Below are 25,718 nucleotides of genomic sequence, written 5' to 3' on the forward strand. Positions count from 1 at the left end.
ACCGCACAAGGAAGCTCATTCCACAGCTTCGTGGTACGAGGAAGAAAGCTCCTTGAAAACGCACTGTGGAGGACCGCCACACATCCAGATGGTGGGGATGATATCGTAACTTGTGGCGTGGGAATCAGGTTAAACAGCTCTTCGGAACACTCCCCGTGATAAATGCGGTAGAAGACACACAATGAAGCGACGTCTCTACGCAACGCCAAGAGATCGAGCCGTTCACAGAGCACTGAGTCCCCGACAATTCGAGCTGCTCTACGTTGCACGCGGTCAAATGGATCGAGCTGATACTGGGGTGCGCCAGACCAGAGATGACAGCAATACTCCATGTGAGGCCGGACCTGCGCTTTGTAGAGCGCTAGAATGTGGGCCGGCTTGAAGTATTGCCGTGCTCTATTTATGACGCCCAGTTTCTTTGAAGCCAGTTTGGCTTTGCCCTCCAGATGGCCACGGAATTGGCAATTGCTCGAGATTTCGAGACCCAGTATTCCGATACTAGGCGAGGCTTTAAGGGAAGTGTTCTCGAAGAGCGGTGATACGGCAAATGGGGTTTTTTTAGTGGTAAACGCGCAAACTTGAGTCTTCTGGGGGTTAAATTGGACAAGGTTCAACTTACCCCATTCCGCGACCTTCTCGAGAGAGGACTCGATAGAAGACACAAGTTTCACCCGGCACTGGTCGACGTTTTCCCGAGAGAGACCTGCATGGCCCGTGTATACGGCATCACCAGTGCTGTCGTCTGCATAGCAATGCATGTTGGCGGTGTCCAACATATCATTGATATGCAGAAGAAACAGCGTGGGAGATAGCACACAGCCTTGGGGCACTCCAGCGTTCACGGGCTTGGGATTCGAGCAATAACCGTCGATAACGACCTGTATGCTGCGCCCAGTGAGGAAGCTGGAGGTCCACTTGCATAAGCTCTCAGGAAGCCCAAATGATGGAAGTTTTGCGAGGAGCGCCTTGTGCCATACACGATCAAAGGCCTTCGCTATATCCAGACCAACTGCCAGGCCTTCCCACTTGCTTTCAATAGCCGCCGCCCATCTGTGTGTTAGGTATACCAGAAGATCGCCAGTCGACCGACCATGGCGAAAGCCGTACTGCCGGTCGTTGATCAACTGGTGACCCTCAAGGTATACCAAGAGCTGGCGGTTAATTATGCTCTCCATAATTTTGGAGAGTAGGGAGGTAATAGCAATAGGCCTGTAGTTTGCCGGATCCGAACTGTCGAAAAGAATATTGAAGCCATGGATAACGCCCGGAGTTTTGCGTTGCATCAAACTTCGAAACAATATGCAAATTAAACTGAGATTAAACCCACAGAGTCTTATTCTAAAATTAACCTACAAACGTTTCCGAAATTATTGCACTAACCTCATAAAGAAGCTTAAAATAAAATACAACAAAGATCAAATAAATAAGTCCCTAAGACACCCTAGAGCTCTCTGGAGTACTATAAATGAAATAACTCATTATAAGCCTCCTAAAACTAAAAACATCGAGCTACTTAATATTACTCCTGACCCACAAAACTCAGTAAATCTGATTAATAGAATCTTTGTTGAAAATGGACAAAAGCTGGCTAAAACAATTATTGAGCAATCTGACTCCTACCAAAGTCCCTCTATACATCATTTTCATTCATCTTCTTTTGTACTACTTGATACTGATACTGAAGAGATCAACAGCATACTTATGAGTCTTGACTCTAGAAGCGCTCCTGGCTGGGACGGAATTTCAACGAAATTTCTAAAGCTCTCTAAAGATTACTTGATCCCACTTATAACAAGATTGGCTAATCTCTGCTTTAAATCAGGTATTTTTCCTTCCTCTCTAAAGCGTTCCATTGTTACTCCTGTGTACAAGAGTGGGACTAAAACTGATGTAAACAATTATAGACCTATCTCTGTATTGTCTGCTATTTCAAAAATAATAGAAAAATTAATTAACAATAGACTTCTTAAATACTTCAATAAATATAATATTATTTCTAATTGTCAATATGGCTTTAGAAAAGGTGTTTCCACACAAGACGCAATTTTAGGATTAACAAAAACTATAGTAAGAGAAGTGGACAAGGGCAATAAATGTCTCGCAGTTTTCCTAGATTTAAAAAAGGCCTTTGACACAGTTTCTATTCCCATTCTTGTGCGCAGATTGGAGGGCCTGGGCAGTCGTGACAAAGCCCTCTCTCTCCTAGAGAGCTACCTAAATGACCGAATACAGGAAGTTAAGGATGACCTATACCACAGCACAAAGGAAAATGTGAAATTTGGCGTACCGCAGGGCAGCGTCCTTGGCCCGACACTCTTTTTAATCTATATTAACGACCTATGTAACCTCCAGATCGACGGGGCGAGTATATTCACTTATGCTGACGACACAGCCATTGTTTTCTCTGGTATCTCGTGGGAAGCCGTACAGAGGAAGGCTGAGATGGGCCTTGAAAGAGTCTCGAATTGGCTAAACCAAAATCTATTGTCACTCAATATATCAAAAACAAACTATATATGTTTCTCTCCACATGACAGATACCAGCCCGTTCAAGACTTCTATATCAGAATCCACTCATGCTCCAACTCACACGATTTGAATTGTAATTGTCCCTCTATAGAAAAGTTGAATTGTACCAAATATCTCGGCATCCTGATTGACCAAAGGTTAAGTTGGCATTCCCAAATCGAACTGGTCATAACCAGGTTGAGAAAACTTATGTGGATTTTTAAAACTCTGCGGCACGTTATGAATAGCACAGTCCTTAATAAAATATACATCGCTTTGGCTCAATCAGTGATCACCTACTGCATCCCGGTATGGGGCGGTGCAACTAAGATAAGCCTCTTAGAATTGGAAAGAGCTCAAAGATCACTTCTCAAGGTCATGTACTTCAAACCTTTAAGATTTCCAACTGATTCAATCTATTTGACTTGTAATCTTTTGACAATTAGGAAACTTTATGTTCTTAACATCATTTCAGCCGTCCACAAGTCACTTCCGCTAGATCACGCCAAATTGATCAGTAGAAGAAATGATAAAGTAGCAGATACCATTACTGTTCGCACTACTTTTGCTGAACGGCAGTTTAGCTGTCAATCAGTGTTCTTATATAATAAAATAAATCGTGTCATAAATATATATCCTATGACATTACATCTATGCAGAAAAGCTTTAAATAATTGGCTAACTTGTCTTGCTTATGATGAAGTGGAAAATCTTCTGATCAGACTGACATGATAAACACACGCATTGCATAGATGGACCCAATCAAAGGTCTAATTCAAACCCACATCCACACACTCACTCACTCACTCACACACACACACACACACACACACACACACATACACACACACACACACACACACATACACACACACACACACACACAATTAATTGTAAATTGTAAAATTTGGTTTTTAATCATTTCTGTTTATTTTTATATTGTTTACTAAATAAAAAGTTATCTGCTAAGGAAGTTGCGCGATATTCCCAATACAAGTGTCCTAAGACAACTTACTGGGAAGTCTCAACCACTAAAAAATGTATATGTAATCTTTGAAATAAACGAAATTTAATAATTAATTAATAATAATTTGTGGCTTGGAACGTTTTGCAGGAACTACGTCCAATTATACGCGTTTTTATTATTATTATAACACTAGAAATAAGGGATTGCTTTAAGGGTAAATGTATACACTTTTATAATAAAGTCCCAGCCACTGGTAAGGCATTATCTATAAATAAATTTAAATGTTTTATAACAAAGTGCCTCTGTCGTAAATCCTATTACTCCACTGCTTAATATCTAAATGATCGGACAGTTTGTGATTATTTTATGGCTATAGAAATGACTGTACAATATTGTATATTTTATTAAAAAGAGCTCAAAAAAAGAATGCTGGGTGAGTTTGTTGCGCCGCTTGTTCTCTCTCAGAGCGCCATTTCTTTCGCAAGCGGTAGTAGTATCTAGTATATTAGAAATGACATCAAAAATTCTAAAGGAATCAATTTTGAGAAAATAAATGCCTTATAATCCTTCTAAGGTAACATTGTACGTTATAGTTACGTTGTTGATTCGACTATTGAACGCGCTGATGAAGAAGTGAAATGACAATGGCCTGTCGAATCCCTGCGAGCTAGGTCGGTGGGCGGCGGCGCGGCGGGGTATTGATCGCTGCGAGTGTCATGCGACCAGTCGAGCACCCGGGACCTGTTACATATACTCGCTGACTCTGTAGCAGAAACCTCCCCGATTGTGGGTGACGCGCGATCAATGCTGCGATCATATTTGAGAGTTACATTTAGATAACTTTATATTAATAATATCTTTCATTTGACTCACACATGAAACATTACATTGCTACACAAATAAGAAAAATTATCACTAAAACTAACATAGAACATATTTTACAAACCTATACATATAAATAAAGTTTTTTACTACATGTATATGAATATATGGTACATACACCAAAATATTTTTTTTTACAATCTTTGCCTGTCTGTCTGTTTGTTCCTGCTAATCTGAAATGGCTGAACCGATTTTGAAGGGGCTTTTATTGGCAGGTAACTGATGTAATAAGTAGTAACTTAAGTAAAGTTTATTTTAGAAAAATAAAGTAATGTTGAAATGTCCAAGAAACGGTCTAACTCTAAAAATATTTTTTATGGCAAAACAACGTTTGCCGGGTCAGCTAGTAATAAATAAATCCCAATATATTATATAGCAGTGTGGCAGTGTGTGTCAAAAGGGATGCTACTCAGGTTACCTGTGACAATTGGTCACAGCACTGATTTTCAGTAGCTCCCGTTTGACGATTATCGTCGCGGTGCTGAACAATAAATTATTATAGGCAATTATAATATTTATCCCAACATTATAATAGTAAAATATAATAATAAGTTCCTCCTAGTACTGTTAATGCCTATTATTTTTGCGCAACCAGAGCTGGCCAATTTGTCTCGTCATTACGTATTTCTTAATTTCTTATGAATACTAATTGTATTATGTGTGTAACTAGCCAGCAAAATTAGGCTAGAATATATTTAGCTCAGATTTTGGGTTGGCCCAAAATCTTTATTTGGTTGGCCAACAATAAATAAGTACAATAGTACTTATTTATGTTGAAACACTAATAAGCTACAAAAAGAGAACCAGTTGAAAAACAATTTTGTTTTGGTATTTTTTCTATACCCCGAGTGAATCATTTATTTTAAATATTTTGTATTATATTTCTCCAGTCAATTTTTTATCTATAGATCGTTTACCTATATCGCTAAAATTTAAAGTAAGTAATATTTTAAAAAGCTTTTAAAAATCATAAAATACCTTTTTGTCTTTGTAGAAGTTTTTCATCGGTTGGATATGGTTGGATCACCATAAGAAAGGAATATGAATGAGAAAAGAGAATAATGGAGATAACAGTTTTCAAATCAAATATTTGATTAAAGCAAATGTTAAAGTAAATAAACAATGTTTTGCATGGGTTTTACTGTAATAGGGTTCCTTAATAGTATTAACTCTTAACTGATGGACAATCAATTGAATCCTGTCATACAAAAATGCTGAACTTATGATTGTTAGCTAAAATTATAAAGAGTTTATTTAGATATATTACAATTGTAAGTAATTTACTTCGCGAGCTATTACTTTATAGACCGTACTTATTGTTCAATATCAAGTCGGTATTACTGACCGCGTGTAAGTACCTGGCAAAATTTTAAAACCTTAATATCGACTACTTTACTTACAAAAAGCCAATATGCTGAGAATATAATATTTAAATAACCAATTTTATTCATAGTCTTGTTTCTAATTCCAGCTCATAGTGTTTTAATCGCGCTTTCGCACATCTCATGAAAGATTTAAAAATTGCATGTGCTCTTTTAAATAATTTCCACTGCCCAATTGAAAGCACTTTATTTTTAGTCCCAAACTGAATGTAAAAATGTAATTAAAATTATAAAATATATTATTGTCTGTCTCAACCTGGGCCCATGTATGGTCAATCAAACACCTGCTCACTGGTTTTCAATGCTTACGGCCCCTTTTGTGAATGACCCGCGATCAATGTCGCATTAAATCTCGTTTTCTACCCAACCTATAACATAAAACCAATCGAATAGTATTGATTGACGCGACTATTCCTTATTTTATTAAAATACTTTGTAAACGTATTGAAATTTGTGACATTGTTACTAAAATTTTGTATTTGTAACTGCAAATATGAAGTTTTCTGTAACTATCTTGAATATCGCACTAAGAAATTAAATAGATATTTTCTTATTATTTCCATTGCACGGGTACTTTGATATTGCAACCCAGGATTCGAGAGTTGTTCTGCATGACGTTTGTATTTAACTGATAACAGTCGCACCTTTCTACACAAAAGCAGAAAGAGCTACCAAATGATGGAATTGAAAACCCTATACGTGTTCATTTGTATTATGTTTATTTCAGAATATTCTGATTTTGAATCGAGAATTGTTTTTCTCCAAATAGTCTTATGGAATTTACTGCATCTAGGAAAAGTTGTTATCTTACATGAAACTTGTCAAGACGCAAGAAACTCAAAGCCACTTATTTGGCCTCGACACTCTACAAGCTTACTATAGTCGGAAATATAATTCGAGATCAAAAATGTAAACAACGGTATTGCCAACAAAAAATTAAAACCGTTTCCATTGTGCGCGTTGAAATATACTAAAATACCATTTTAAAATTATAAGTGTCGTCTATATAAGTACATATAATTAAATATTGCACAACGTTTTCTCTTTGTAATATATCATAAAAACATCCAAAAATTAAAATGTAAATTTATTGTGCAAACTTTGCTTAGACTGGTAATAGATAGAAGCTCTAAACTTTTGGCTCATCTACAGAAGAAAAACGTAAATAATGTTATAAAAAATGTTGGTCGTAGTGACAGGTATGACTGATCGCAATATTGTTTTGTTCATTCGGTTTCTGACTATCGTTGTGATTAAAATATTTATAATTATTTAAGATTGTTCAAACTGTTGACTCCGATCCTGATCTGCCTGATTTTTACACACGATGAGAATCGTCCTAAAATAAATAAAGTTTAAATATGCTACCCGCAAGCGCGACAAGTCACGCAACATTGAAAATGTGGTTTGATACTCAAATAAAAAAAAAACCTTAGAGTGCGTCTTAGAATATCTCATATAGGCAGCGAGGACGGTTTTGTAGATGGAGCATTGTTAATGTTGGAATCCAAAAAAACACTGAAAAATTCGCTCATTATGAAAAGTGGTTAAAGGGCAGACTGCCAAAGCTAAAATCCAGTTCGTTTTTTTAATTTCTCTTACCAATCCCAAAGGTTAGAATCGAACCCCACAACTGTCCGACGGAAATTGCAAATTATTGAATAGCTCCAAAAATATAAAGTATGAAGAAAATAATATGATAAAAGCTCAGTTACCAGAAATCGTAAAAAGAGAAAAATCGAATTATCAAACTTTTGCTGGGGACAAGTTGGCTGCGGAAGATAAAATTTTTATATAAGTAACCAATTCCGATTCGTCCACATCAAGCTCTTCAGACCCCTAACCAGAGAGCGAATATAATATGGAAGTTATTTATTTTATGTTTGGTAACCATTATCAAATAAAGACATTGTAATTTTTTTATATATGTATTTATGTTTTATGTATTATTAATCAAAATAAGTTTATTATAAAACTACCCAGAAAAATGTTGATAATCTCTGAATTGTCATTTTGACAATGACATTTCTTTGCTTACATTTTTGATCTCGAATCACATTTCCGACTATAATGTATTCAAGAAAGTGCGGCAACCAGAAAACTATAATCATTTGTACATATCAATGTAATAATAACTTCCTCTACGATAGTTGGCTCAAATAATACGTGTGTTATTTCAACTAGAACCCAATTGAGTATATTATTGTATAATGATAGTATAATGAATTTCGAATCTCGAGTACTTGGTCCGAATGTAATTCATCCTTGTGACCCATTTTATGTTGACGGTGTCTTGACGTCAGCGGTGCCGAGAACGGCGCACAACGCCTACGTGCCCGTCTCTAACTTTACTAATTATTTATGGTTTCCCCATTACCATACGATCCTGTAAAACTTTTAGGAGTTACGTTACTTGTTTGGATTGGTTTGCCTAAATTCACTTTTTTGTAGTTTAAAATGCCGACTAACGAATTCAAATTAAATATTCAAGTCATTTGTGTCGGAAGCGGTAGTAATATCTAGTACCTATATTAGAAATGACAACATGAAATAAAAGACTTTGAATTTGCATCCAATTCAACATGACGAAACATGTGAAACTGTAAGATTGTTCCATCGTAACATACCATGTTTATACGCAAATAAAAAATTTGTTACTATCATAATTATTACAGTTGAATGTTACCAGTGTACATTAAAAGCTAGAAATACAAGTAATAATAGTAGTAACACGTTTTTTAACAGATATCGCCTGTATTACAAAAACTATTTACAGGAATTTAAAATTACAAATACTTAATTTATATATACTTAATTATTATAAATAACAAATAGGTAACTTATATAATTATGTGTATGCTTCAGTACCTAAGCAGCATTACATTTTCTACAATAATAATAATAAAGCCTTTTTATTTCCTTAACTAACATAATAATATAAAAAAATAAGAAATATATACATTTAAATAATATTTTTATAGTTAAGGCCCCTGGTGGGTATAAGCCTCCTCCAAAAATTTCCAGGTTGCTCTTGACTCTGCTTTCTGAGTCCAGTTTTCTCCAGCAATTTTTTTGATCTCATCAATCCATCGTTCCTTAGGGCGTCCTCTAGCTTTGTCCACCGTCCATCTATTGATCTGGCCACATGACCAGCCCATTTCCACTTCAGTTTTTTCATATGTTGAAGGGCATCTATTACTTTTGTTTTATTGCGGATGTTTTCTGATCTTTTCTTGTCCTTCAGCTTTATATTCATGATGCTTCTTTCCATCCATAACTCTCTTCTTCAATTTCAAGGGAAGTTTTGATTTCATTATTTCTTTTAGGCTCCAGAACTTACCCCATGTCATGTTTATCCTTCTGTCAATTTCATCTTTGTTTCTGGATTTGCTAAATGAAATATTTTCCCCTAGATATATATAGTTATCTACATATTCTAAGGTCTTTGAATTCCCAGCTTGAATAGGAGTTTGGATTGTGTTAGACATTACTTTGGTTTTTGTTGTATTTAATTGTAATCCTATACTGTAGCTTATTTCACATAGCTCTGATATCATTTCTTCTAGTTGTTTAGCTGATCTTGAAAAGAGGACTATATCTACTACATCAGCAAATCTAAGGTTATTCAGAGTTTTTGCATTTATGTTAATGCCTTTTTGATCCCAGTCTAGATGTATCATTATATCTTGTAGGACTGATATAAACATTGTAGGTGATAGCGGGTCTCCCTGTTTTACGCCTCTACATATTTAGATAATTGGTTCCAATCTGTCAAATTTTACACGGCTTATGCTTTTCTTGTAGATGTCTTTCAAGATGTTAGTGTAAGTTTTGGGGATATCTTGATGGTCCAGTGCTTGCCATAAGCTATCATGGGATATAGAATCGAAGGCCTTTGCATAATCAATGAAAGCTAGATATAAGGGTTGTTGATGTTCTTGATGTTTTTTAATTACTTGTTCCAAAGTGTGGATATGATCGACTGTAAAAAAACATTTTCTAAATCCTGCTTGTTCAGTTGGTTGGTGCTTCTCTATCTCTGTTTCTATTCTCTTGTTTAAACGGGCTGCAAATAACTTATACATTTTCTACAATATAGGTAGGTAATTCAAATTATACACTTGTCCATAAAAATCAGCAAGAAACAACGGCGAGAAGCCATCGCGGTCGTTTTGAGTGAGAACTGAGAATCAGGTTTGTAAACAACAGTGCTACGCAAGAGTGGACGATACGTCGTTGTCGCTCACAAGCTACCAGCACCCTAGGTAGCTTCTGCATACGGGCGACAATAACACGCGAACAACGCAGACAGTGCTTCGTAGTTCGTAACTGCGATTGTATGATTGATTTTTAAATATCGGAGAAGACTTTAAAACTAAGTTCTTCGGTGAACTATGTAACAAACTGTGCAGTCAAATATTAGAAATAGTTCAAGGCACGCTGAGCTCCTCCCTTTCCGGAATTCAATAGTTAAATTCTCATTGATTCAGGCAGAAAATTACCTGCACAGATCGTTTTAAAATTTGTGGAAAATGGTTTAACGGGACATCAAAGCCTTTGCGATTGATGGGATCTATTTGAAGTTGATAATTACCAATTCCGTCTGAATACTTCGTTTGTACAGATATTCTCTTGGTGAATTTTTTAAAAGAACTTTAAACTGCGTAACGCTATCTCCCAATACAGATTTTCTCAAATAAGTACATTTTATAAATAAGATATTTCTCTCAGAGGTATTTAAACTTTACTCTTGTAAGTTAGGACCATCATATACTTGAAGTAACGATTGGAATAACGAATAACTTAACAAATCGGCTGGTTTCGTTTTCGAAGCATTGAAATTCTTGGCCAATCGCCAACACGTCGTTGTTCTAGTGCTCTTGGTGAACATTTTCTTGATTGCCAATCGAGAATTCAAGTTGCTGTTGTGGTTATTAATTTAAAGCCGTTTCGCTTTAAATTAATAAAGTACCACCATAAACCACAATAAAGTACCACCGTTAGTCGTCAGTTAGTCACCAGTGGAAGGCACCTTTGCACAAGATGCCGGCTAGGTTATGGACACAGCGCCTATTTCTACCGTGAAGCAGTAATGTGTAAGCATTGCTGTGTTTTGGTCTAAAGGGTGCCGCAGCTAGTGAAATTACTGGGCAAATGAGACTTAACATCTTATGTCTCAAGGTGACGAGCGCAGTTGTGCCATTCAGAATTTTTGGGCTTTTTCAAGAATCCTGAGCGGCACTGCATTGTAATGGGCAGGGTGTATCAATTACCATCAGCTGAACGTCCTGCTCGTCTCGTCCCTTATTTTCATGAAAAAAAGGAAACAAAAGCGTTGGTCGCACAATAGGTATTCTACCTATAGAGTTGACTCACCATAGAATCCCCGTACCAGGAACAGACACAAACTTATAATGCCTACTATTCGGCTAAGTCGAGTTAGTAATTAGTCTTTTGTGGGGCGATGTATATGCTTTTACAACAAGATCCCAGAAAATGTTCAAAATATAAGTATAACGATATTCAATACAATTGAACAAAGCATACAAGATTTTATGACGATACGTCACTCGAACGGTTAGCTCATTTGGTTAGAGCACCGGCACGGAACGCCGTTGGTCGTGGGTTCGAGTCCCGCATCGTTCATAAAATTTTGTTTGTCAAATTTTATTTGTGTATTAATCCTAGAAGTGAGGGGGGTTATCACTTTAAAAAACATAACAAATTGTTCAATAGAATTGTTAAAAAACGTTTGTGTGGTAAAGGTTACTATAACATAAATGAATTTCTTAATGATGCCACAGATTGGGAATGGAGCCACCGCCCTCAGGCTATTAAATAATAAGTTTAATTGTACAATATTACTATGTAAACATATTTTATGATGAAACAAAAAGCCCGCTGAGTTTGTTGCGCGCCCATTCTTCTCAGGTCTGGGGCATTTTTTTTGGAATGGGTGGTAGTTTTTGATGTTCAATAAGTCCCACATCCTATTTGGAATAAAAATATTTGAATTTTTATCTGGCCCGCCACGTAGCAAAGTGGTTTCGAATTGATATGTGCATTGATTGTACGCTTTATAAAGTTTGCACGCTCTTGTGTGACAAGAGAGTATAGACCACGGTGATCACATACCATCAGATAACCCCTATGTAAGCTCCTTCGATCTCCTCTTCCATGAAAAATATTGTTTTCATTTCTCTAAAAAAAAGTTTTGGATCACTTACATTATTAACACGGCCACGGATTCGTACAGCTGCTTATGTTGAGAAGAATCCTTTTAAAAAACCATTTGAAGAAAATATACCTTTGATTTGTAAGAACAGTATTGACTGTTTTTTTTTAACTTGAACTGTTTTTCATCGAGAACAAACTGCAAAATAATTAAAAGAGATATTTTTATCGTTAATAGCGTATCGGCAAAAAAATATTGCTAGCACCTAATTAGACCAGACATAGGTTTTTGTGTGCCTTAGTGTGATGGTGTTTACGACTGTGTGAAGTCCTGCATCCTGGGTAATGTTTATTCTCGCCTGCAGTGGTAGGTGTTCATTACGTCACTTACACTCAACAGCCAGTGCAATACTAGAAATATACTTAGAGGCTTTGATGATTCTCCTTTTAATCTTGTTAATTCAAATATATTTTTGGTTTAAAAAAATAAAAAGATTTTGTTGTGAAAGCAACGAACGCCCGTGATGAAAACATAAGTAATATCGGCACAACAGCTGTCTTATATACATTGCTGTAAGCATAAATTTACATAGCTATAAAGCGAGATGAGGCCTTCCACTGACTCACCAATTTCAATTCCGTGAGCCGGTGTCATTGAGATAGATTCGTCATACAGTTTACGACTGATGGGTGAGGTGTTTCAAGTGGTTGCGTGTCGTCTAATACGCTTACCCACTGTACGGCCGCGCCGTCTATCACGTGCAACTAGTAACGAATTGCAAACCAGCGCTAATGACATCTCTTACCGCGTAATATTTTATTGTTTGCGATCGGAATACTTATTTTAATTGCCGTGATGAATAGGGCTATTGACGTCGTGGTTAAAAAGGTTGCCATTTTCCGGGAGATAATATTATGTTTATTATCTCATTTAATAATAATGTTATGATAAATTTGATGTTCTTTTGATATTATTATTATAATGTTAGTCTATGTAAAACTCACTCGTTACCTCTTGGAATTTCCTTCTTATTTTAATTGCTATGATAATACAATAACCAGTGGGATGCTCCTTATCTCGAGGTACCCATATCGTATCGTCCTGAAAATACCGCACAAGGAAACTCATTCCGTACTTTTTTTATGAAAATAAGGGACAAGACGAGCAGGACGTTCAGCTGATGGTAATTGATACGCCCTGCCCTATACGATGCGATACCGCTCAGGATTATTCACCTAGAGACATAAGATGTCAAGTCTCATTTGCCCAGTAATTTCACTAGCTACGGCGCCCTTCAGGCCGAAATAGGCACCGTTGTGGTATCAATAATCTAGCCGGCATCCGGTACAAAGGAGCTTCCCACTGGTAGGACACTTCAAATGCTTCACCAAATCATAAACAATTTGAAGCTTAGTTTATAATCCTCGTCAGCATGAAGCGATTCGCTCTAGATATTCCTAGTTTTTACGATAACACGTTTTAATAGTGCTATCACGCCATTGTGATGTAAGTGTCCATCGGCCTTGATCACTGATGGCGGAATGTTGTGATTCATTGATATGGGACTTGTTAGATGTAGAACGCGTCATGTGTTTGACTTATACAGCTTAGAATGAATCGGGCTTTGTATAGTCTGCCAATAAGCACGAGCGGCTCAAATACTTCGAAGTCAGTGCAGATTTCTTGTATGCATTAAATGTTGCGTTTTATGTAATAGGAGGACAAATTGGCGTACGGGTATTTTTTTTATTGACACACTTACACAAATTATCTTAGCCCAAATTAGGCATAGCCTTTGCTATGGGTTGCAGGACAACGATATATTTAATACGATATACTTACTTAAACATATATAAATACATATAAACATCCATATTCATAATATAAATGTTTCCACCTAGCGAGAATCGTACCCGGGACCGCTAGCTTCGTAGGTAGGGTCGCTAACCACTCGGCTGTATTGGTCAAATTATGGTATGTGATTACCGAAACATCAACGGAATCACATGAGCGTTGCCGGTCTGTGGGATGGGTGTAGTACACCATTTTTCTTCGACGATAACCCCCTAAGGAAGCTTTTTAACCGACTTCAAAAACGGAGGCGGTTCTCAATTCGTCGGTATATTTATCTAATTATTACTAGAATTAGATTAATAAATTAGATTGTATAAAAATACGCAATATCATAATGCATATTATATCTATTGTTTTGGAATAGTGTTTTTGAAGTCTGTTGTTTTTTTGTTAATTGTTTTTCCACAGTTCCTTGTAAACGGCACTGTACATTGATATATTTCATATGAATGTACCATAGCGACTGTCAATGACATAACATATCGTAACAACACTCAACACAACGCTAAAGGTTATGAACATACACCAGTTCTATCAGAGAACAACAGTACACAATTGTAGATCACCTGCGCTAATTCAGTCAACAACCTATTAGGCCATTTTATATAGTTATATTCAAGATATTCATATTATGTTAAGGAGAATTTTTACAGTTTGAATTTCTTATTAGTAAGAAATTCAAAACGGCGATAAGGCGAAGATTGGACGGTTACAGCCCAATTATAGTTAAGAAGTCATCTATAAATTCTTGGGTTGGTGCAACTCTTTTTTTGCTTAATCGGTACTTTTACATGATTGTTATTGCTAAAGTTAGTTGGTTCAACCCGGCCTTAATTGTTATTACAAGTATATTATATTTTCATAAATGTACCGACAATGAGCAGGACTTGGTACTGTGTGTGTGTAAACTAGTGATAAAATTATATTCTACCAGCTGTCTTACTGCAAGTTTAAAATTACTTCTCACTGTCATGTAATTCTTTAGTAAGAATTGTAAGATGAAGACAAAAAAAAATTGAATTTGGAATAACTTTACTTCGCATAAATTAATAACACTTGGCCAATAACAAATAAACTTGGTATAAAGCTAATACCTTAGAATAAACAAAGAATATGCTAAATTTTGACTATATCGTTGACAACAATGCCAATATAATTAACAAATAAATATTTGTATTAATTATTTGTTGAAGTATCAGCAATAAAAAAGGGCATATTATAGGTCTCTGCTTAGGTCCATTCTATCTATGGATACACCGTCTAACGGCCGTTCCCAATATTCAGTTTATCTCTTACATGAGACAAGATTCCTAACTATCGTTGACTTTTCTGTCCCAATAAACTTCGACGGTAACTCACTCACCTTATCCGTACACGCTGTCTGTCCACGGGACGACGTATAGCTTACCAGCGATAAAAGTTTGTATGGAAATTTCAATTCACGCGTCCAAATATAAGGCGATAAGAATGACTTATCGGGTATATTGGGACAGCTTCAGATTATTGACTGCCAATTACTGACAGTAGAAGATAATAAATTTATCTCTATCTGTAGATAGTATATTGGGAACTGCCGTAAAAAGACCCTCGTTATTCAAAGTCATTCGGACAAACCGTGAGTTTGCCCGTTTTAGACAAATAAAGCCTATTATATCTCACGAAAGTGTTAATAATATAATGGTATCTCTTTAACAGTTTCCTGGACGATTTGGACCGGTTAGGCGCCAGGGACTACCAGCCCACCGAGCAAGATATCCTGAGGACCAGAGTCAAAACCACCGGAATCGTAGAAGTGCATTTCTCATTCAAAAACCTCAATTTCAAGTTAGTACAAGTATTTACTCTATTATTCTCTATATTATATAATTACTATATCTCTACATATATGTATATATATTTAAATCAACAATGTTATGTAATTCAATTTAAGTTGATATTGTTTGTTATTATTACTCAATTAACTTAAAGCTCGCTGTATGATAATGTTATAGTAAGATGTCTACGAAAACTTTGGTTATTATTTTGATACAATGCAACTTCAACTAAATTTCTAACTTAAATTATCTCAGTTCCATTTAATCTTAGTTCAAGTTGAAATAACATATTGTGCCCTTGTTGTGCTATATCTATAATATTTAGCGGCGAGAACATTGTGTCGCACTAAGAGATACATATAGTAATATCTTTACCTGTTTACCGTTTTCAAGTTATATGAAAGCGGTTCGTAGGTTGAGTACGAATATTACTTTGACACGAGCATAATCAAAGTTAATGTAATCTTTATACATTAAGAGATGTCCTAATGTGCGAGAGACGGTTTCAGAACTTCGCGAACTTTCTATACTATATTTAGTGTAGTTATAATATATTTAATTATAATTATTACTATCAAATATATTGTGGCTCGTGTTAGCCTGCGGTAATACTTGTGGCCTGTGTTGACACATGATGGATTTGGTACGGCCGAACCATAGATACGGTCTGGTACCTGACCATATTCGATGACTTACTTAAGTTTCTGTATCCGCTAGTAGGGGCAGAAGGCATCCACAGTGCATCTCTTTAGCGATCGGTCCTGACCATCAGTCTTAATTTCACTCAATGTCTTTCCAATGTCATTCGCTTCGTCAATTTTCAGTTCGCGGCCACGTTTGCGTTTTCCTTGAGGGTTCCAGGGCTTACCTCGGTATATTCGATGGTATGCCGCCATTCAGACCGTACCGAGAACGACGCCGGACCATGATCTAGCCATACCAAATTCGATGATGTGCCACTTGACCTGTGATTCATTTCAACAGGCGTAACATGACACAGACTCTTTTGTGCGGCAATTGTTAGCCACAACAAGGCTTGTGACACACAATGAGAACTAGAACATTGCTCACTGACGATTTCAATAATGTTTGATAGACTATTATTACGTTTCCTAGCAGTTCGACCTTATCTACCTATGGCCGCCAAATTAAAAAAAAAATATTATTGTACAGGGTAGATTTCCTTCCTTGCATATAACCAAACTATGAAATTTATTTTCATTCCTACATTTAAAAGACCTTCAGCACGCCTGTGATTCTTCTGGTGTTGCAAGAGAATCTCTGCGGCGGTGATCACTTACCACCAGGTGGCCCGTTCGCCAAAATGTTCTATTCCATTAAAATCAAAACTGTTTTTCCTTTACAGTTTTTGAAGATTTTTAATTTATGATTGTGTAGGTTTATAGTTGAAGTGAGTTTTTTATTTATAATTGAATTTTGTTTTGACATTGAACGTCATAGGTAGTTGCGTGCGTATTTAGACGAAAGCAATCATCATTACACGATTCTCGTATGACAGTCAAATACAATCAACGTGAGAGTTGAACAGAATATACCATAACTTACGACCCATGCGTACTCTAAACGTCGTTCCTATCAGCAAAACTTTGTATGTGCATGTGAATTGTATAATATAAGGAAATTAAAATTAATACTTATGTATGTATATACCCGTAGTTCAATATTTTTTATGAAAATAAGGGACGAGACGAGAAGGACGTTCAGCTGATGGTAATTGATACACCTTGTCCATTTCAATACAATTCAACGCTCATGATTATTGAAAAACCCAAAAATTCTGAGCGGCACTACAACTGCGCTCGTCACCTTGAGATATAAGTAATTGTCAAGTCTCATTTGCTCAGTAATTACACTAGCTACGGCGCCCTTCTGACAAAAACACAGTAATGCTTACACATTACTGCTTGACGGTAGAAATAGGCGCCATTGTGGTGCCCATAATCTAGCCTCCCACTGGTGGGATAATTGCTCTGGTGATAATACTGCCATAAAATTTGAATGAGCTTTGTTTTAAAATGTCATCAAATGGTTTCAGATTATTTGACGTGGGCGGTCAACGGTCGGAAAGAAAAAAATGGATCCACTGTTTCGAAGACGTGACCGCGATCATATTCTGTGTCGCCATGTCCGAGTACGACCAGGTGTTGCACGAAGACGAGACAACGGTAACTATTTAGTCACTTTATTGATGATGTGCTTCTCAAACTGAATGTGTGATATCAGCTGCTTCTTGGGTATCTTTCTTTTTTATGAAAGTAAAGGACTAGACGAGCAGGACGTTCAGCTGATGGTAATTGATACGCCATGCCCATTACAATGCAGTGCCGCTCAGGATTATCAAAAAACCCAAAAATTCTGAGTGGCACTACAATTGCGCTCGTCACCTTGAGACATAAGATGATAAGCCTCATTTGCCCAGTAATTTCACTAGCTACGGCGCCCTTCAGACCGAAACACGGCAGAAATAGGCGCCGTTTTAGTCTACATGTGAAAGTAATATAAAATTTACGGTATGATAGCTCTGTACCTTAGTAATTTGTTTTGTTTCGCTTCCATAGAACCGTATGCAAGAGAGTCTCAAGCTGTTCGACTCGATCTGCAACAACAAGTGGTTCACGGACACCAGCATTATTCTGTTTCTCAACAAGAAGGACTTGTTCGAGGAGAAGATACGCAAGTCTCCGCTAACCATCTGCTTCCCAGAGTACTCCGGTAAATATGAACTACTCTTGTACCAACAGGCACATTCTAATATTACCACCCAGTTGTTATGGGCACAGAATAAATATTACTGCTACAGAAGATTCACTTATTCAAACCTTGTAAAGTAATATGTACTTAATCTGCCCGCTTATAAGGTGATTTTTAATAGCACACAAAATTAGTTACAAAAATATCTATTTAGTTATATTATTCTGGATGTTTGTAAGGTTGATCTAATCGGCTAATCGGGAAAAGCGAAAGCGACCACAGAAGAAATAATTACCTACTGACGTACCTTGTTAAATCTTCTCCAATTTTAAACTTTAACTATGATTAGGAAACTAAAGTAATGGAGTGAGTGAGATGAGATGGAGAGATATGTCACATAATTGGATATCATCACCATTGACGGCCGTTCCCAATATTCAGTCTATCTCTTACTTGAGATAAAAATCTTAACTATCGTTGACTTTTCTGTCCCAATAAACTTATCGACGGTAACTCACCTTATCCGTACACGTTGTCTGCCAATGGGACGACGTATAGCTTACCAGCGATAGAAGTTTGTATGGAAATTGCAATTCAGAATGACTTATCAGGTATATTGGGACAACTTCAGATTATTGACAACTAATAATTACTGACAGTAGAAGGTATTACTTTATATCTATCTGTAGATAGTATATTGGGAACGGCCGTAAGTGCTTATGGGCGACTCCAAAAAAAATGCATTCTCACACCTAAAACGCCGGCAGCGCTATTGTGATTCCAATGGTGTTACAAGAGTTGTACTTGTTTCTCTCTTTTACAAGTCTTTAAGCTGTGGCTTACCTTTGTGTAATAATAGAATAAACGAGATTATTTTACATGTTCTGATACATACCGTTTTATATGTATATCTGGATAATACCTACTGGTTCTTTTTATAAAGAGCATACAATTCGTATCTCCGGACGATATGTGATCACCGCGGCCTATACTATCTTTTATCACCAGAGAAATCACAAGAGCTTTACCGAACTTATAAAACGTCGATTTGCACGTTATTGTTTTAGTTTATTATTTAATTTTGACTCTTTCCGATCTTTCAACCACGTAATTGACATAGACATAGACATATTTTTGTTTCACATCAAACAAATTAATTTAAATAGTTTTATTATACACCTTAAAGTAAAACATAACAATATTGCTCTGAGTAAATTAATATCAGTGAAAATAATTATATAATCAACAATACAATCATCGACATCGCTCACCGTATGCTGTAGCAAATGATACAGCGCTGGTTTTCAGTGTAGCCCATTACGAGACCTCGCGCTGTGGTTTAGAATCGTTTGATAAATTTTTATATACTTACAGCATGACACTTACTTAAAACTGAAATCCTACCCAAATCATTTATACATAGAAAAACCAACGTTGAAAACAAATTTGATACACAACAAATAATACAAACGTTGCGATTACAATATAAAATTAAAATAAAATAAAGCCAGTTCAGTAAATATATATATATATTCAGTTTACCAGTTTTAAGATAAGTGACACTATTTTGCCACCTATTTGTAAATCTTTTTTGATAGTTCACTAAATAGTTTTTGTATTTTAATTTAAAAACTATATATGGAACAACTATTCCTAACTCGTGGTTGTATATTGTTTCAACACTTAGTGGCAGCGTATCGAAAACTACCACGAAAGGCGGAAGTGCGGTGAGGGGGAATAGTAATTGGAATATTTCCTGTTCTGATGGGATACCTTGTTTCTGAGGCATGGCGCCATTTCAGTTTTTCGTACAGATATTCCGGGCGACCTATATTATATAGATATTCAAATAAATAAACCACTTATTTTTTTCGTTTTAGTGTTAGTGTTAGTTAATAATAAATCCTCCTGAATGAAAACTCCAAAAAAAGCCGTGCAGAGAAAACAATCACGTCATCCAGGTAGACAAAAATTTTCATATAAATGTTCATAAAGTGAAAACGAGGGCCAAACTATGTAAAATTTTTATAGGACGGCATCTATTTCGCATCGAACAAAGAAATAATTACGTAAATCGGATGATAAATCTCAGAGTAATCGATGTACATATGTACTTAAAAATGAAATACCGATCGAATTGATAACCTCCTCTTTTTTGAAGTCGGTTAAAAAGAAGTCACACTTCACTAACAACAAACACTCACTTCAAAATACTTTACGATGTAACTAAATTATTCTCTTTCGTAAATAACATTATATAAAATCAGGAATAAAGAAAACAAAACACACGTCCGGCAACAAGGCGAGTCTGTCGCACTCCTCAGATCGTGCTGCATCAATTCAATGAAAATTCTTTTTATTTGGTGCTTATATAAAACATGTTGATGTTCACACAAAGGTGCACAAGAGTACGGAGAGGCGGCTGCGTACATCCAGGCACAGTTCGAGGCCAAGAACAAGTCCACCACCAAGGAGATCTACTGCCACATGACCTGCGCCACCGACACCAACAATATCCAGTTCGTGTTCGACGCTGTCACTGACGTCATCATCGCCAACAACCTGCGCGGCTGCGGCCTCTACTAAACCAACACCCATGTGGCTCGAACGGGAAACGTAACACGCCCATACCATCACCCGGGCTATTGGGACGTTTTTAATGTCTTTACCTCTTCATGAAACGTTTCATTGCATTACTATATTAGATATCACTAGATCCACAGTATATCCTGATTGATTTTTGATTTATATTTCCAACACAAGCGTCAATCAACTGATTGCTCTCGCACTGTTCACAGAGACCAGGACTCATATCAGTATGTTGATACGAGATATTCTGTTTATAAATGCTTTGCCGACGCAAGCACGCTTCAGGCGTTCTCTCGCTAACTGTGAGCAACTAAAACCGATTTCTCTCCCTCTGTAATATAATCCAAAAAACGCTTATTTCTAACTATGGACATATTTTTACATACATTGCTTAAATTACAATAATTTTACCATTATAGATACCGTTTGATTATTAAAAAGTTTGTCAAGTAAAATATTTTCAATTTTTCATTTCTATAGAAAGTAAATTGATTTCTACCCTCCAATTCAGTTTCAAGAACACAATTTTGTGTTGTTTGTAACAAAAAGTCCATAGATATGAAATACAGCTATTATTATATTTTCATTGACTCATTTTACTAGTCCTTGTACTATATATTATCTAGTGTTCAATTCTAAATTTTGGTGCTAGGTGCGTTTGGTGTTGAATTTGGTTGTGCTCGGTCTAGTTGCCACAGTCAGTTTGCGCGAACCATTATGTTATATCAGCTACATATAATTCTCACACAACATTACAATATATTACTAATAATCGTTCGAATGTATGACCATACAATGTGTCTTTAATGGAGATTAAGCTGTATAAGTATACAAAAGTTTAATTGGTATTGACATGTATGAAGTAGGAAAGTAGTGGGATGTTATAGTATTTATATTATAATGTTGATGATTGAGTGTACAAGGTAGGTTGAGGTGATGCTCTATGGATGTGTCTGACTGCAGACGGCACATGTGCTTATATACTCACTCTCTTACGGACCAAACACATGAGGAACCATATTTAGTGCTGAGCTGTAGTAGTGATGCATGAGTTTACAGGCCTATTGTTAACTATAAAGTATAAACAAACAACTAAATATCATTCCATTAAGTATTCAAATGGTCACAATGAGATATTTATTTTTTTATAAACTTTTCAAAGCACCACAAGCAACAATTCCTTTTACATACACACAGTAAAAAGTGCTGTATGTGAGTATTTATTTAATTTTAGTAAAGGCTAGCACAATATGTTTAATCCATTTATCACTGTATACAATGTTTTAAATATTCTCTTTGTGTTCATATATTTTCTACAACACTTTACAGTAACGATATGTAGCCATTTAAGTACTACTCTTTGTAACCAATTATTGTGAATCAATTTAAGTATTTATTTTATCTAAAATGTTTATAATCTATGTATAATGTATAACAGTTGTTAATTTTAGCTGTAATCACTATTTATGATCATTTTAGTGGAGGACAGTGTACATTTAGAATGATAACAGTAAAGACAACCTAACAGACGGCATGCACATATAGATGTCCACCCAAACCATCGGTTCAATTTATATTTATATAATGTGTAAGATTTGTGAGTATATAAACTTATCTATTTCGCGAATTGGCGTTAGCTACATTATACATATATATTATACTATAAACATAATTTATTATTATAATAAAATCTTACTTTTAAGCATTAGGACAGTAAATGTATCAGTAAACATTAATTATTAATAACGCAACTAGTGTAATGTTTACTATTGTCATAGTTAGGTGGTTTGTTTTCATTTTACGTTCATTGAGTATGTAAAAAGTGATTAATTACTTAAAATATTATGAGAATGTAACGCCTACGAGAGAGCGAGCGGGCCGCTCGTGTGACGTCACCAGCGCATGATGTTACTATAAACGTGAGGTTAATATAAACCAAAGATTTACTAATAATAATAACTTTTTTTAGAGGGAACTATTTAACAATATCAAAGTTCGTCTAACACTACATTATTGCGTTCGGGAACGATTTGACTCCTAGTATTTTTCGTAGATTCCAGTTGTTAATATTAATATTATGTTAGTGAGTACGCGAGTCGAGCGCGACGCTCGCTTGTTGCTAGGTAGGTTTTATACTGTTACGTAACATTATGTGTATGTAAAACAAAACTAATAAGTATAATTAGCTCAGTTTATACATTTGTTCCAAATGTATTTTTAAGCTTGATTACATTTTAGAGAGTATCATTGAAGTTGTTGCATGTACGCGCGACACTCTTGGCTGTCATCTTGTTCACAAACATAATTTCTTGTGGATTTTCAATATGCTCCGCCGCTTTCATATTGTATGCTTTATAATGTATCGAGTGGATGTGATGTAAATTTTGTACACTGCCCCCTTTCGTTTGTTCGCTCGAATCATTTTAGTTGTTAAGACTTCAGATACATTGACTATGGCACAAACATGGAACCGTAAAACTGGGCGTAAACGTTCGGATACCGGATTAGGTAATCTGAATGCTCTGCTTACATCAAAAATATTCAACAAGGCGCACATTATTTCCGAACGGAAAAAAAACCCTAACGCGTCTATCGTCTGTGCCCAGCCTAAACGGTTATACAAATTTGCGCACAAATAACGCAAAAAAATCGTTATTTCTGGTAAAGAAATTATGTTGAAAGCTCAAAAGTTTTTTAGATGCGATAGAGTATGTGCATAGGCTTCCCATGAAGACTGAACTGCCGCTCAACACTTTATTCTGAAATCCCTCAACGGCAATATATGTGTAAGTCAGTACAATGATCATCATAGCTTATCAAGGTTATGAAGTATGCTGTATCACTATTGTTTCTTGTGTGACACCTGCGTGTGTCTTGGATGTCAATAAAGAGTGAAACCTCTTTAGAATTGAAATTGAGAAATCATTTACTTGTAGTGCATTTGGGGCCGCTACAGGACTTTGTATTTGTGTATTCTCTGTGGAACATTTGTGTATTCAAGTGTTACCTAGATAGAATCTTGATATAAACATGTGTTAGACGAGCGGTCCTAGCTAATGAACAAATGTTTAAGAAAAGTTTATATAGTCACTAGTGGATAATTTTTGAATGTGATTCAATCCTTATTTTGTCAGTATCGAGTGACTTTATCGTTGATTTTGTCATGTATCAACATTTCTTTTTGTATTGCATTTAATAAGAGCGAGTATTTAACCAACGATTTAACAATATTTTCTCTTTTGTATTTCATCTGCACTTGTATTTTTTTTATTGAATTTTACTATAAATGTACTTTAAGTGTATAATTTTAAATAATTACTGAAAATGATTATATTCTAATTTTTATGTTCAAATAAAGTTTTTGTTTTATTTACCTACCTTCTTACCTTTTTACCGAATATTATGACTGGTGTAAACACCATATAAATACCTCGAATCGCATTTCTAGTCACTAAATTAAATACATGCCTGGCATTTATTTTCACAAAAAACAAAATTCTGAAAGAAATTTGGATCTGCCCTGCCATTTTCAAATTACATTGAAAAAGCCCTTGAAATGTAAGATAATGTACTTGTACCCATATGCATTCTTTTATTTTATACTAGTTGACCCGACAGACGTTGTTCTAATATATTAGTTCGTATATAATAAATAAAATAATGTTTTTTATTAATTTGTCAATAATATTTCATAACATCAAGAATTATTTCGTAAAATATGCATTATGTTGTCATAATGAAATTGTTTCACAGCATAACTGTCGAACCGTGCATCAATAAATTCTCTCATAGAAAATATGTCCATATTCGTATAAAACAAATATCGGACGACGGGGGACACATCAAAGGAAAAACAAAATTGTTGTTTTTATTTAATTCCGAACACTTTCATATTTATTCAACTTTTAAACCTTCCCTGGACTTCCACAAATAATTCAAGACTAAAATTAGCCAAATCGGTCCAGCCGTTCTCGAGTTTTAGCGAGACTAACGAACAGCAATTCATTTTTATATACATAGAAGAAGATATAGTCAGATGTTTGTACTGGAAGGTATAGGATAGAATTTTTATACAACTTCAAAAATTCCTACCTAAAATTATAGATATAAAAAAATATATTATGGCAAAGCACTAATCTCTGCAGCAGACGAAACAGATTATTATCTATTGCAATTTGGGAACGAGTGAGACAGATATGGGATCGTTGGTTTAAGTGTATACCTCGCGAGTCGCGACATAATCCGTTAAGATTTACACGGTGAGCCAGTAATAGGCCAGTAGGCTACCTTACGTTATGCTGTTAAATTGCGTAAACATGTTTTTGGAAAATGTTTCAATGTGATATGTAAACAGTACTGTAGTCGTATAACCATGGACAAACACTAATAATTCTAATTAATTTCTATGTAACGGAGTCGCTCCTAATATGAGTTTGTCATACTGCCTACCAAAGGTTAAGGTAATACCTTGGGTGGGTGTTAAATGGAAGTTTGGTTAATGGTTTATTTAATAGAACCAAATTAAACTAAGTTATCTATAACACTAGTGCTATATAATTTTAATTTAGGTTTTTATTGAGGTAGGCTATGCTTATTTGCCTATATTGAATGCACGCCCCTGGCGCTAACTCAACTTAAGCGGAAATCCTCCGTAATATATATTGGAGGATTTCCGCTTCCAAGTGAGTCGGATTTGGTGTGTCCGAACCATCGGACCGGTCCGGTAATGGACCATATTCGATGGTACATCGCACAAAATTATTATTATTGCCATCCGGACCACACCGAGTACGATAGCGGACCGATTGGTGCAGTGCCCACCCACACCAACGCAC

General features: G+C 35.7%; 1 protein-coding gene across 2 annotated transcripts in view; it reads left to right on the forward strand.

The window, feature by feature from the left end:
* The window catches only part of LOC126979447 (guanine nucleotide-binding protein G(o) subunit alpha), a 79,967-nt gene extending 55,727 nt beyond the window's left edge, over positions 1–24,240 (forward strand). For both annotated transcript variants that reach the window (XM_050828761.1, XM_050828760.1), the window contains exons 5-8: positions 15,464–15,592; positions 17,639–17,768; positions 18,162–18,315; positions 20,693–24,240. In XM_050828761.1, coding sequence (XP_050684718.1) covers positions 15,464–15,592; positions 17,639–17,768; positions 18,162–18,315; positions 20,693–20,880 — 601 coding nt within the window. In that variant the 3' untranslated portion in view covers positions 20,881–24,240. The remainder of the gene's footprint in view (positions 1–15,463; positions 15,593–17,638; positions 17,769–18,161; positions 18,316–20,692) is intronic.
* Positions 24,241–25,718: the final 1,478 nt, after the last annotated feature.

This window comes from Leptidea sinapis, chromosome 3 (genome assembly GCF_905404315.1).
Source record: "Leptidea sinapis chromosome 3, ilLepSina1.1, whole genome shotgun sequence".
Classification (NCBI taxonomy): Eukaryota; Metazoa; Arthropoda; class Insecta; order Lepidoptera; family Pieridae; genus Leptidea; species Leptidea sinapis.